This window comes from Tenrec ecaudatus, chromosome 2 (genome assembly GCF_050624435.1).
Source record: "Tenrec ecaudatus isolate mTenEca1 chromosome 2, mTenEca1.hap1, whole genome shotgun sequence".
Lineage (NCBI taxonomy): Eukaryota > Metazoa > Chordata > Mammalia > Afrosoricida > Tenrecidae > Tenrec > Tenrec ecaudatus.
The window spans coordinates 37742015-37754916 of record NC_134531.1 but is presented as its reverse complement, the minus strand read 5'-3'; the positions used below and the strand labels follow the sequence as shown (position 1 = coordinate 37754916).

Here is a 12902-nt window from a genome sequence, read left to right as displayed (position 1 = left end):
AGCAACTTGTCCTGGAGCGGCACATACCAACATCGAGGGTGGTGAATCTCTGACCAACCCAGTCACTCCATTTCCACAAGTGGTTGCCGTAAGCACAGCGCACTCGGGCCAAATACTGTGTGTCGGGCTCCAATCCACTTAGAAGGCATTCGCCGTGCATCCCGACGGAGATATTGACCTGCTGCTCGATCCAACAACAAAAGGCACAGAAAAGGAGACAAAAAGAGGTAAGCAAACAAAGCAACTGCTGAGCATCACGAAACAATAATTCATCTCCATTCACCTGGAGCACCAGGAGGCGAGTCAGGGACAGGAGGGGGTCATGAGCAACTGTCCCCAGAGCCATGAGACCAGACAAATGGGGTGGGGTCCATTACTGAAAGGTTTGGGTGGAGATGCTACAGAAAAATCCTTATGTAAATGGCGGGGGGGGGGAACTTCAACCTTTCAAATTCTCATAGAATTCAGTCTTTCTGGAGCTATTGAGGGCGGATGAATCTCTCCCCCCAAACCATTACCTTTTGTTAACTTTTAAAGCTTATCCAAAAACATGCCCTGAAGATTTCTTTTAGGAGCTCTGGGGCATCAAGCTGGGGAAGAAAGACAAGACTGCTTGCCTGCAAAGATGTGCAGTTTCAGACACCCCAAGGAACGGTTCTCCCCGTTGCTGGGGGTCATTAGGAATTGGAATCGCGGCGTGTTTGGTTGGTTTGGAAGACAATGTTGCTGTTTGGTGCCCCGGAGTCTATGCCAAGTCGCAGTTCACAGAATGAAACGCTGCCTGCTCCTACGCCGCTCTCACAGTGGCTCTGGTCAAGCCCGTTGTTGCGGCCACTGTGTCAATCCAGCTCGCTGAGGGCCTTCCTCTTGTTCACCTCCTCTTTACCGAGCACGATGTCCTTTTTCAGGGACTGGTCTCTCCTGATAACACATCCACAGGATGTGAGGTGAAGTCGTAGCCTTCTTGATCCTAACGACCATTCTGGCTGTACTTCTTTTGACAGTCCACAGTACTTTCAGCATTCCTCACTAGCTCCACAATTCAAACGCATCGCTTTTTCTTCGGCCTTCCTTATTCAGTGTCCAACTCTGGCTTGCATATGAGGAAATTGAAATGACCATGGCTTGGGTCAGGTGCACCTCAGCCCTGGAAGGCAAGAACCAAACCCACACCAAACTCACTGCCATTGAGTAGAAGCCAACCCATAGCGGCTCTATAGGATGGAATTGCCCCTGTGAGTTTCCAAAACCGTGATTGTTCCCAGAGTACAGGGGCTGGTCTTTCGCCCATGGAGTGGCTGGTGATTTTGATCTGCAAACCTTACAGATCACAGCCCAAGCGTAACCACGATAGCACTCCTATAAAAGCAGTAGCTCAGTTTAATTAACCACTACACTCCTCCCATGAAAGCAGTAGCTCAGTTCAGTTTGAAAGAAATGTCTGCCGAAGCATTGTGCCGTCTTAAAGAACTCTCGCGTTGGTGGTGGCTGTTTGCCCTCGCGTGATTCTGAGTCAGACTTGACTCTGTCCGACTGTACCCCAGACGGTAATCGTGTCAGCAAAGGATGTCAGGTCTTGTCTCCTGCTGAGTGACTGCGGGGTTTGAACCAGGGCCCTTTTATTTAGCAGCTGAGGAGTTACCCATTCTCCCACCAAACTGAAAAACTCGCCGCCGAAAGTCAATTCAGACTCACAGCAAACCTACATGACAAAGTAGGACTGGCCATGTTGGTTTCCAAGACTGTAAATCTTTAAAGGAGCAGAAAGCCGCCTCTCTGGTCTGTGGAGCAAGCAGCTGATGGGTTCGAACTGCCGACCTTGCAGTTAGCAGCCCAACGCTGAACCCATTAGGCTACCACGGCATTGTCTCACCAGGGTTTGAGATAAAATTGCAACAGAGACTTGAAAAGTTAAATAAGAAGTTTATGTAAGCAATGAATTTAATACTGGGGGAGGATTAACCCAGAAATCAAAGGTGATAATAGTTGCAGGACTCAAAGAACTTATTCAATGTCACTGAATTTTTCATCTAGAAATTATTGATGTTTGTTCTGTAATGTGTATTTTTAATTAAAACAAAAGCAATATATATATATATTGACTATATATATATAGTAAGGTATATTCACCAATTCATATATATATTATATATGAATTGGTGAGTATACCTTACTATAAAGAGTATACCTTACTGTAAAAGTCAACCAGGACAACAACAATATCCAATTTGATCTAAGACTGGGTTTTCTTTTAGGGAAAAAATTAAATCTTTGCGATCCTTCTCCCAGTTCTGAAAGCCTGCAACTAATTTCTTGTCCCTTTGGAAATAGGTGCCCCACAACCAAACAGACTCAGAAATACAAGTATAAAGGTTTTTTTCTTTCAATTTTTTCTCCCAGCAGCCATTTTGTTCTAGACGAGTTAGGAAATTATAAGCAAAACAGGAAAATGAAATTCTGGGCCAAATAGGAAATGAACATCTTACTTCCATCACGTGCTCATCATGAAGGCATTCAACCTGACACAGGAAAGTGGAGGACTTCCTTAGGGGCTGGACCTTCCAGGATACAAGGGCACTTGTGGAATTCATGTTTTCCAGGAAGAAATTGAAGGGAGGCCTTGGATGAACTGTCAGCAACAATAAAGAGGAAAAGTCAAGCTCATCTCCACAAAGGCTTTGGCCAAGAGGCAGCTCCTTTACTCGTGTACTTCTGCAACAATAAGCAGCTTTTCGTATGTACTTGAGAAACGGGACTTAAAACCAGCTTCATAGCCCAGGCAGAGGAAGCCAAGCACCGCCTCTTGCTCTTACTGATGGTCTCAGAAATTCTGGAAAAAAACCCTCAAAAGAACAACTATGGGAGGGGTTTTGAACATTAAACAAAATCATGCTGACTGTGGATCGAAAAACTCACTGCCATCAAGTCGACTGCAACTCATAGGCACCGATAGGGCAGGGCAGACCTGTTCCTGGGGTTCTCGAAGCTCTCCCACTTGATGGGAGTAGAAAGCCTCATCTTTCTCCTTTGGAGCAGCTGGTGGTTTTGAACTGCTCAATGTGTCATCCCCAACACCACCAGAGCTGAGGGTAGAGGGGTGTGAAAACGGAAGAAGTCACCACCCACAGAAGGAGGCTTTCTAAAAATCAGTATCAGGAGAAGATGACAGAGGAGCCATTGACCTTGAAGGGAGATCAATGCAAATGGCTTAATCTTAATCAAAAGGAAAAGGCCTTTTCCAGCGAAAATTTAAAAAGAACAAAGCCTCAGGGAGAGGTGCTCCAAGCTCACTGCCACCAAGCCCATGTGGATGCACAGCAGCCTACTGGACAGGGAAGAATGGCCCCTGTGAATTCCAGAGCTGGTCACTCCGTATGGAGGAAAAGCCTCATCTTTCTCCAGAGGAGCCACTGGTGGGTTCCAACTGCCGGACTTGCAGTTCGCAGCCCAACGTGTAACCACGCCGCCACCAGGGCTCCTCCAGGGGGCGGGCAAGTGAGACAAGCCCTGCCGTTTGTGTCCCTGAAATGCTAGAAAACAGTAGAAAATGCGCAGCGATGAAAACGGGATCACCAAATAATCCCAGATTTGGCGAAAGACATGCGGCTACAGAGTTTAAGAAGCTCCGAAAAAACCCAGAGAGGATAAAAGCAAAGAAATCTATTCTGACCACTGCAAGAAATGTGGCCAAAGCCAGAAACTTAACCCACATAATATGAAAGGTAAGTGGCAACTCACTTATACCTAGACACCAACAGAAAAGTAGCACATTTCCCTCAGTCACACAATCTGTCACCAAATGTCCGCGGCCACCATGGGCTGTGACAACTCCAGGCTCACCTCGATGAGTCAGATTGAAAGCAAGATTGACGCTTCTCTTTCGGAATATGTTTTGAATTTGGAGTGTGAAGTTATATCCATCCTGGGAGTCTTCAGCTACTTGCCAAGTGCACCAGGTATTATGTTCACAAACTTTCGTTTCCTGGGAAAATCTTAAACAAACAAGAAAACATGCAAATAATTACAGCATCTACCTTTGTCAACGCAGATGTAGTCCCTTAACCTTGAGGCACCCTGAGTGGCTTTCAGGCCGTATCCCACAGAGTAGCATTCAGTCGCCACCACTCTCACCATAGACCAGTAGCAAAAATACTGTTTTGAGACATTTGATTGACGTGGTTAACTAGGTAAATAATGAAATGTTTATGCAGTTATGCCAATGATGACTCCTTCCATTGAGTGGTGAGAATATCCTCCAATTTAATGTTGACTATTCTTAAAAAAAGGTGCCCTGGTGATGTAGTGGGTTGTGAGTTGGGCTACCAACCACAAGGCCAGCAGTTCGAAGTCATCAGATGCTCCTTCGGAAAAAGATGAGCCTTTCTACTCCTGTAAAGTGTTACAATCTCAGAAACCCACAGGGATAAGTCTAGTCTGCACTCTAGGGTCATTGTGAGTCACCATTGACTCAATGGCAATGAGAATCTGGGGGAAAAATTCTTAATGTGTCAAAAACTAAGTAGATCCAAATCCTCGGGGTCAATACATTTTCCTTGAACAAATGTCAGTCAGGATTGGACATATGTAATAAATGTGCATGTGTTCCGCACCATCAAAATCCCGCTTTTGTTACAGTGTCACAAATACCTTAAACCATGAAGGTTCAAACCTGTCAATGACACAATCAGAGGTAACTTACGACTCATGTAAAGCATAGCTTTCGGGAGGTTGGACTTTATTTGAGGGGTGCAGCTTCACGGGGGCCGTCACAGCCACGGGATCCCAAGTGCAGTTCACAGTCTTCAAATCCTGGGTTTCACAAGAAAAGTTCTTGGGGTCTTCTAGCATTTCTGTCCATTTAAAGAAAAAGGAAAAAGAACAAGACAAAAGGCAGACCTGGTTACGTCTGGTCATTCAAAGAAAAATCCAGTGGGCTGAGTGTCCTCACCCCCAGTACCCGTGTCTTTGCGGACATCATCACGTAAGGTGAGGTCCTACTGTCAGGTTGCCGCCGAGTCCGTTAAGACTCGCAGTACAACAGACCTATGCCTCGTAGGAAGCGGAACAGGGCGGGAGAAGGCACAAGACCTGTCCTACTCCACAGGGGAAAAGGCAGTCTGCAGACAACGTCCAGGAGGCCAGCAGGATGCACACAGTCCTGGGTAAAACAAAAATGCTCTCTGTACTGAAAATGCCCCACGAAGGCATTTTGTTTTCTCCACACACAGGAAGAAAGCAATGGCCTGCTTGCCTAGCTCTTCCAGCAGGCAACTCTCATGCAGGGCCAGGCCCTGTCCCCACGGTCCCTCAGCAGTCCTGTCCACTAGCATCCTGATGGCAAACAGGAGGAAGCTGGCTCCAGGAGGGTGGGAAACTTGGCCAGGTGACACCACAGGGGTAACAAGAGAGTTCAACTCCAGGTCTGCAGGGCCATAGTCCTGACTACCTTTCTGGGGTTTCCTAGTCTGCAGTTCTTTTCAAGTCTACAATAAATCCACTTGGCCCTGGTAGCATAATGGTTAAACACTCAACTGCTAACCTCGAAGTCAGGAATTCGAACCCACCCGCTGTTCCGCAGGAAACAAGACCTGGCGATCTGCTCCCATAAAGTTTACAGCTGGGGACCCTTCTGGGGCAGTTCTTCTGGGTCTCGCGGAGTCAGGGTGAGTTGGAATCCATGGGCGGCACACACCCGGCTAAGAAAGGGGCAGGCTATTTTCCCATGGCCCAGGTCATGGCCTGCATGTTCTCCCTTTTCAGGTTGCTGGTTTCGAGCTCTGGGAGAATATGCTGAGGGCTCTGTTCCCTCACTTATAACAGAGGGAATCTGGAACGCTGGTATTTCACGGTAGGTAAACCTACTTTTGGTTAAGTTAGAGATAAAGTCCAAGTACATTTTCCTGCTTTAAACATCATTCCCACAGGTTCTCCCCTAACAGCTCTGCTGCCTTTATTAAAGTGAGCACATGGTGGATTTCATCTCCCTACAGAAGCAGACATCCTGTTGCTATCTCTCCCACCGTGTCACCCAACCCCCCTCATACTCTCCCCCAATACGGATATTAGGTTTCCTCACCTGTGAGCTCAGGGACCCTACTGTACATCTTGTGGCATATGTATCTACTGAATATGCATGTCTCATGGCTACCTATAAATGTCCCAAGATAGCAAAGACACCCTCTTCTCTCCCACTTCCACATGGACCACCAAGAGGGGCTCAAGTGAGCCTACCACCGTGACACGTGTCTGACTCCTTTATTTTATCCTCTCTCGGATCCTGTACGACTTTACTGTCATCTTTCTAGATGATCGCCGAACAGGTGCGCCAACTGGCCCTTTGGAGGTTAGAGGATGCTCTCCTCTGACAGTCTGGAGTGGCCGGTCAGGACAAGAAGATGCTGGGAGGCCTGGCCTGGGTGCTGGAGGACTCAGAAAGCAAAAGAGAAAGAAATCTGTGGAGGGGGGAACCCTTGCTGGTCTTCTGGGGAAAGTAACCCAAGCACACTGGAGTCCATTTGGGAGAGGGCGAGTGGCCCACAACTGCAAACTCACTGGACACATAGATCACGAGGCCATCTTTCAGCTCGTTGGTTGAATTTTCTCGACAGTGCATGTTCATCCCAGTCGGTCTCAGGAAGGGGACATTTATCAAGATGAACGCAGTCACATGTGGCGTCAGAGCTTCTCCGTGGATCCTCTCGTTTTCCAAAAAGCAGTCAATCTCACTCCCGTTACTTCTGGAAACGTAACAAACAGTCATATTGGAGCCTGCTTCCACCAGGTTGTCTTTGGGGAAAAGAGAGAAGTTTTTCCCAGGACTCAGAGGATTGAGCACTGCAAGACATGTCAAAAGAGAAAGAAAAGGGCAGCTCTGTTAGACTCCCGATCCCGATCCGCCTGCACCCACACCTCCCCCGACACACCCACAGGTAACGGGAGCTTCTTTCTCCCTTCCTGAGAAAACAGAGTCCCAAGGTCTACGCCAAACCCAGACACTTCAGGGCACATCCCAAACTAGGGAAAGACAAAGCAAAGCAAGACAACATTCTTTCTGCCGTCACTCTGATGGTGACACTGTCAACCCTGTGGCCCTCCACCGCCACGGCTACCACAGTTATTGGGTGCTGTCAAGTCTTTCTGAGAGTGTAGCACTGGCCTACAGGGGCTCCTAGGCTGTGATCTTTACAGAAGCAGAATGATATGCCTTTCCTGATTATAATATTATGGCTAAGATTAGAGTAAAAAGAGTGCTGGCGGGTTACGCATTAAGCAACTAATCACAAGGTCAGTGGTTCAAAACAGCTGCTCTGAAGGAGAAAGATGGGGCTTTCTGCTCCTGATCAGAGCACACAGGAGCAAATGAAGGGGGAAGAAAAAAGAGTGGAGCACATCTTGGCCCACCAACCTCTGAGGATGATATTCCTGCTCAAGGTAGCCAATGCACAGAGAGGACCGTAGGGGTGGCTCCTCTATGAGACACGAAATCCGTCACTGAGCCATTGCACTATGGGGGATAACAATGGACACAGAACAGGAATTGTGCCCTATCTGACCCCAACATACTGAGGCATAACACTCAGGGCATGCAACAGAACAGCAAGGGGAGCAGAGCAAGAAAGTCCCCAGGAAATACCAAAAATAGACATTGGGGCCAGGGTGTGGCACCCCATTAGACTCGACAGGAAAGCACTCTGGAAGGTCAACAAAGAGACCATGAGCTAGCTATAGGCTTTTCCATTTTTTGTCATTGGTTTTTGTTGTTTTGTTTCCTTTTATTGCTTTGGTTGTCTTATTTTTGTACATATTATCTCTGCAGGTCTATCTAGATAAGACAGGTGGGATAAACAATCTGGAGGAGAAAACAATGGGACTGACAGTTCATGGGGGGGAGGGGACAGGAGGGTGGACATAGGAGAGGGGGAGGCAGGGGAAAGGAAGTGGGTGTTAAACTCGGACAAGGGAACAACAAGTGATCTAAAACTGATGGCCAGGAGGGTGTAGGAAGACTGGTAGGGCTTGAAGGGGGGTGGGGGGGAGGAATGTAACTAAGAGGAATTATTGAAACCCAAATGAAGGCTGAGAATGATAGTGGGACAAGAGGAAAGTAAAGGGAAATAAAGGAAAGAACTACGAGACAAAAGGCTAAATACAGGCATGTACATAAGTAAATATATATGACAATGGGGAAATAGATCTATGTACATATATGGTTGGGCTTAGTAATAAGGTAGCAGATGGACATTGGGCCTCCACTCAAGCACCCCCTCAATGCAAGAACACTTTGTTCTATTAAACTGCCATTCCATGATGCTCACCTTTGCGACACAATTGCTGAAGACGAAATGCATGCATAAGCAAATGTGAAGAAAGCTGATGGTGCCCGGCTATCAAAAAGATAGTGTCTGGGGTCTTAAAGGCTTGAAGATAAACAAGCAGCCATCTAGCTGAGAAGCAACAAAGCCCACATGGAAGAAGCACACCAGCCTGTGCAATCACGAGGTGCCAAAGGGATCAGGTATCAGGCATCAAAGACCAAGAACAAAAAGTCATATCATTGTGAATGAGGAGGAGTGCGAAGTGGAGACCCAAAACCCATCTGTAGGCAACTGGAAATCCCCTTACAGAAGGGTCATAATGAGGAAATGAGCCAGTTAGGGTGCAGTATAGCACCAATGAAGCATACAGCCTTCCTCTAGTTCTTTAATGCTTCCTCCCCCCCACCCCCACCAATATCATGACCCCAATTCTACCCTACAAATCTGCCTGGACCAGAGCATGTACACGGGTACAGATCAGAGCTGGAAACACAGGACCTCCAGGCCAGATAAACCTCTCAGGACCAATATTGAGAGTAGCCATATCAGGAGGGGAAGGGGAAGGTGTGTGTGTGGGGGGGAGATAGGGAGAACCGGCCACAATGATCTACATATAAACTTCTCCCAGAGGGATGGGCAACAGAAAAGTGAGTGAAGGGAGACATCAGTCAGTGTAAGACATGAAAAAATAATAATTTATAAATGATCAAGGGTTCATGAGGGAGGGAGGGAGGGGAGGGGATGGGAGGGAGGGAAAAAACGAGAAGCTGATACCAAGGGCTCAAGTAGAAACTGCTTTGAAAAAGATGAAGGCAACAAATGTACAAATGTGCTTGACACAATGGACAGATGTATGGACTGTGGTAAGAGTTGTAGGAGCCCCCAATAAAATGATTTTAAAAAAAGAATCACAGCCTCAAAAATCCATAAGAGCAGCTCTTCTCTGTCTTACAGAGTTGCTATGAGTTGAAATAGACTTGAAGGCAATTATTTTCTTTTCCTCAAAGATAGAGTAAGCAGCCTTAATCACAGTTGCTCAGTGGTGAAGCAATGGGCTGCTAACTACAAGGTCGGTGGTTTGCACCCAGCAGACGCTCTGCTGGAGAAAGGTGAGGCAGTGTACTTCCATTAAGAAGATAGTTTTGAAAACCTACTTCATCCTACGTGGTCACCAGTTTGGAATCAACTGGAAAGCAATAGCTTGTGTTTAGGGTTGTTATAAAACCAGTAGCGGCTGTCTGCTGAGTCCCAGCGGTGTGGGAAGTTTGATGGTTTCATGGCGCTTAAGACAGTGACCAGGAGCCCAGGTGGCACAGTGGTTACACGTGGGGCTGCTAACTACAAGGTCAGCAGTTTGAAACTAGCAGCCACTCCGCAGGAGAAAGAAGAGGCTTTCTACATCTGTAAAGAGGTATAGTCTTGGAAACCCACAGGGGCAGTTCCACCCTGCCCTATCTGGTCCCTATGAGTCAGAAATGACTTGGTGGCAGTAGGTTTGAGAAGGCAGTGACTGCAGTAGAGGAGTTCTGTTTCCGTTGTAGTCAACGTAGATCTATTATAATTATCCAACAGATCACTAGACTATTCATGGGTTAATGTGTTTTTAAAGGGTTGGTGCTATTAGCACAGGCCCCTATTTTAACTTAATTGGGGCTCCAAGGTGCAAAGGGCTGAGAAGTTTGGCTGCTAATGACAAGTTTGGAGGTTCAAATCTTCCCAAAGGCAACATAGTAAATAGGCTTGAAGATCTATTTTCAGATAAGTCAAGTCATTGGAAACCTAATGGAACATAGTTCCACTCTGGCATACATGAAGGTGCCATCAGCCAGGACTGATTCAATGGCAGCTTACTAACTGGAGCAAAGGTCGAGATTTGGCCAGAACCCGTGCAATTTCCTGGGCCTACATTTTCCAGAAGCTTTTGCTGCCTCCAGCAAAGTTCCTCAACAATGTTTTGCTTGGGAATATTTAGAAAGCCTGTTTGACAGAGGGCTGGCAGAGAAGCGCCAGAGAACCAGTCATGCTAGCTGGCGGAGTGCTTTCTTTCTCTCCCGGGAGACTCACATTAAAATTGTCTAGGCTTGAAAAGAAACCCATTCTGTGTCCCTCAAAGTAAATCTTTTGGGAAGGCGGGGACCCGATAACGTGATGGCAAAATCCACTGTACATTTTACCCACAGCAAACATCAGTGAACAAAAACCTTTAGAGATCCTCCAAGAGAGTATTGAAAATGCATTCGTTCATCATCTGATGGCTTTCAGAGAGAGTTGCTTTCATCCTGTCCAGACTGCAGCTGCTGCTAAGAGTTGTCAGTCGATTGGGACTCACAGCAACCCCATGTGACCAGGCAGAACTGTCCCACCCAGAGATTCCTACTTGGTGATCTGTCTCAACTCCCTCATGGCTGGCAGGCCCTGGAGTTGATGCTGACTCATAGAGGTCCTAATCTACTTAGGTTAGAGCAACTTCCAGCTGTTTTCCTGAGGAGCTGCTGGGGAGGGTGGGATGACTGAGCTTTCAATTCACAGGTGACTGCTTAATTGTGGTGCTGTCTAGCCTCCTTTCTCACTAGGTTAGGGACTGGCCAACAAAGGCTCAGGAGCCATGAACCATCTGGTTTTGTAAATAAAGTTTTATTGGAACATGTCCGTACCCAATTATTTGCATACCGTTTATAGCTATTTTTACACTACAGCAACAGAGGGAAGGTGTCCTGACAGAAACCAGATGGCCTCAAAGCCTAAACTATTTACTATCTTGTCCTTTAAAGAAAAAATATCTCCCAACTCCTACTACACACATGGTGTGTCAGTCTAATAAAACACATACCTACAGTTTATGCTCTGCTTTGTTTGCTTAGCATTCGATAAGAAACCCACACTATACATTTAGAAATATCCACAGAATGTTCTGCACTGGCACGACTATCTCCACAGGCAGATTTAGAGGGGAAAACCTCAGACATATACCTCCAAGTGGCAAATTTAAGCCCCTGTTGGGGTTCCGCAGGAAAATACTGTTCGGGTCTACACAGGGATGTGTCTAGACCTTCAGAGAGAATCAAATATTACAATGCTTCCCTCAACTGAGCCACTTTACATCTTACCCCGTATCTCCTTCCATGCAGTCCACTTGCTCCAGGACCTCAACTGTGGGAACCGGGCATCGTCCACGTGACTCCTTATTCTTACGAAGTGGGTCGCACATTCCAAAGGGAGCTCAGACTCCCAGCTCCAGTGCACAGGTGCATTAGACTTCACCGTGGTGATGTAGTCCCCCTGGGAGAAAAGGGGAAAATCTGGAAGCATCTGGTTCTAGAAAATGGCTAGGATAGTCAACGCATAAACAGAAGAGACCTTGTATCTCCACCATGTGGCAGGTGCAGTCCATTCTTAACGGGCCCTCACCCAGGGAGTCAGCCATGGCCTTTGGCTTTTAGAAAATTCTGTTTTTAAACCCTCGTCGTGATTGTTAGTTGCTGTCAACCTGACTGACACGTAGCAACCCCAGGTGTGAAAATGCACAAAAGGTTGCCCATCATGATGGTTGGCGGGCAAGTTCGTGTCTATCACTGTAGCTACTCTGTCTTTCAACCTAGGGGACTGATCTTCCAGCGCACAGACAATATTCAGAAGTGATCCCGAAGGATTTCACTCGCTTACCTTTAGAACTAGATCTCCAGGTTTGCTTCCCTGTCTGTCTTCATCTGGGAAACATGGGGACACCATAGGTGACCCTGCTGGCATTTGAAATACTGATGCCGTCGCTTCCAGCAGCACAGCAACAGGGAAGCCCTAACAGTGGGGCTCACTGATAGGTGGGTGGTGAGCCAATCCTGCAGTCCCTCCAATTCCCGGGAGGAGGCGGTAGTGCACCCAGAAGCTCCCGGTCTTGAGGTATGAGATCAGAGACAGAAAGTGTGTAGTTCCCTGCTGAGACGGTCACACAGAACTCGCAGGCCAAATGACTACAAACTCAGTAATAAATGAGTCATCCTCTCCAAAATTAGTAAAGTCAGTGGGTAGGCTTCCATTTATTTTGAGCCAAGGTTGCCTCATGTTCGCCCAATCTCAGCAGTTGGCTATTCTTTAGCATATCCTCTGCACCCCGTTGTCCTCTCCCAGAGCTCCACATCTATTCTGACCCAGTGGCCATGTGGACCCGACCCCTCCTTTGAGCTCCTTCTACCAGAATTGTTAGCTCCCAGAGACGTCAGCCACGCAGGAATGTCCTGCGCTATTCTCTGGGAAGCTTGTGCAACTCGGATCGTAAGCCAAGGTCTGGAAACAGCATTTCATCATTTGTGTAATTATTACGTTTGGATTTGGTTGTGACTGAGGTGAAAGTTTACAGAGCAAACGAGGTTTCCGGTTCAGTCTTTTATACACAGTCATTCTTGGAGTGCATTCTAACGCACAGTGCCCTACGGGACACAGCAGAACTGCCCCTGTGAGGCTCCGACGCCATCACTCTTTACCAGAGTGGAAAGCCTCATCTTTCTCCTGCAGAGCAGCTAGTGGTTCCGAACTGCTGACTGTCTGGTTAACAGCCCCATGAGTAACCTACTATGCCAGCTGCACTTGAAA

The 12902-nt window shown here is 47.1% G+C and overlaps 1 protein-coding gene across 2 annotated transcripts in view; it reads right to left on the bottom strand.

The window, feature by feature from the left end:
• Positions 1-12902, bottom strand: part of OSMR (oncostatin M receptor) — a 78531-nt gene that overhangs the window by 25620 nt on the left and 40009 nt on the right. For both annotated transcript variants that reach the window (XM_075540958.1, XM_075540959.1), the window contains exons 4-9: positions 11423-11594; positions 6553-6834; positions 4700-4850; positions 3841-3992; positions 2487-2629; positions 28-181 (exon numbers count right to left, since the gene is read on the bottom strand). In XM_075540958.1, the coding sequence (XP_075397073.1) occupies positions 28-181; positions 2487-2629; positions 3841-3992; positions 4700-4850; positions 6553-6834; positions 11423-11594 (1054 nt within the window). The remainder of the gene's footprint in view (positions 1-27; positions 182-2486; positions 2630-3840; positions 3993-4699; positions 4851-6552; positions 6835-11422; positions 11595-12902) is intronic.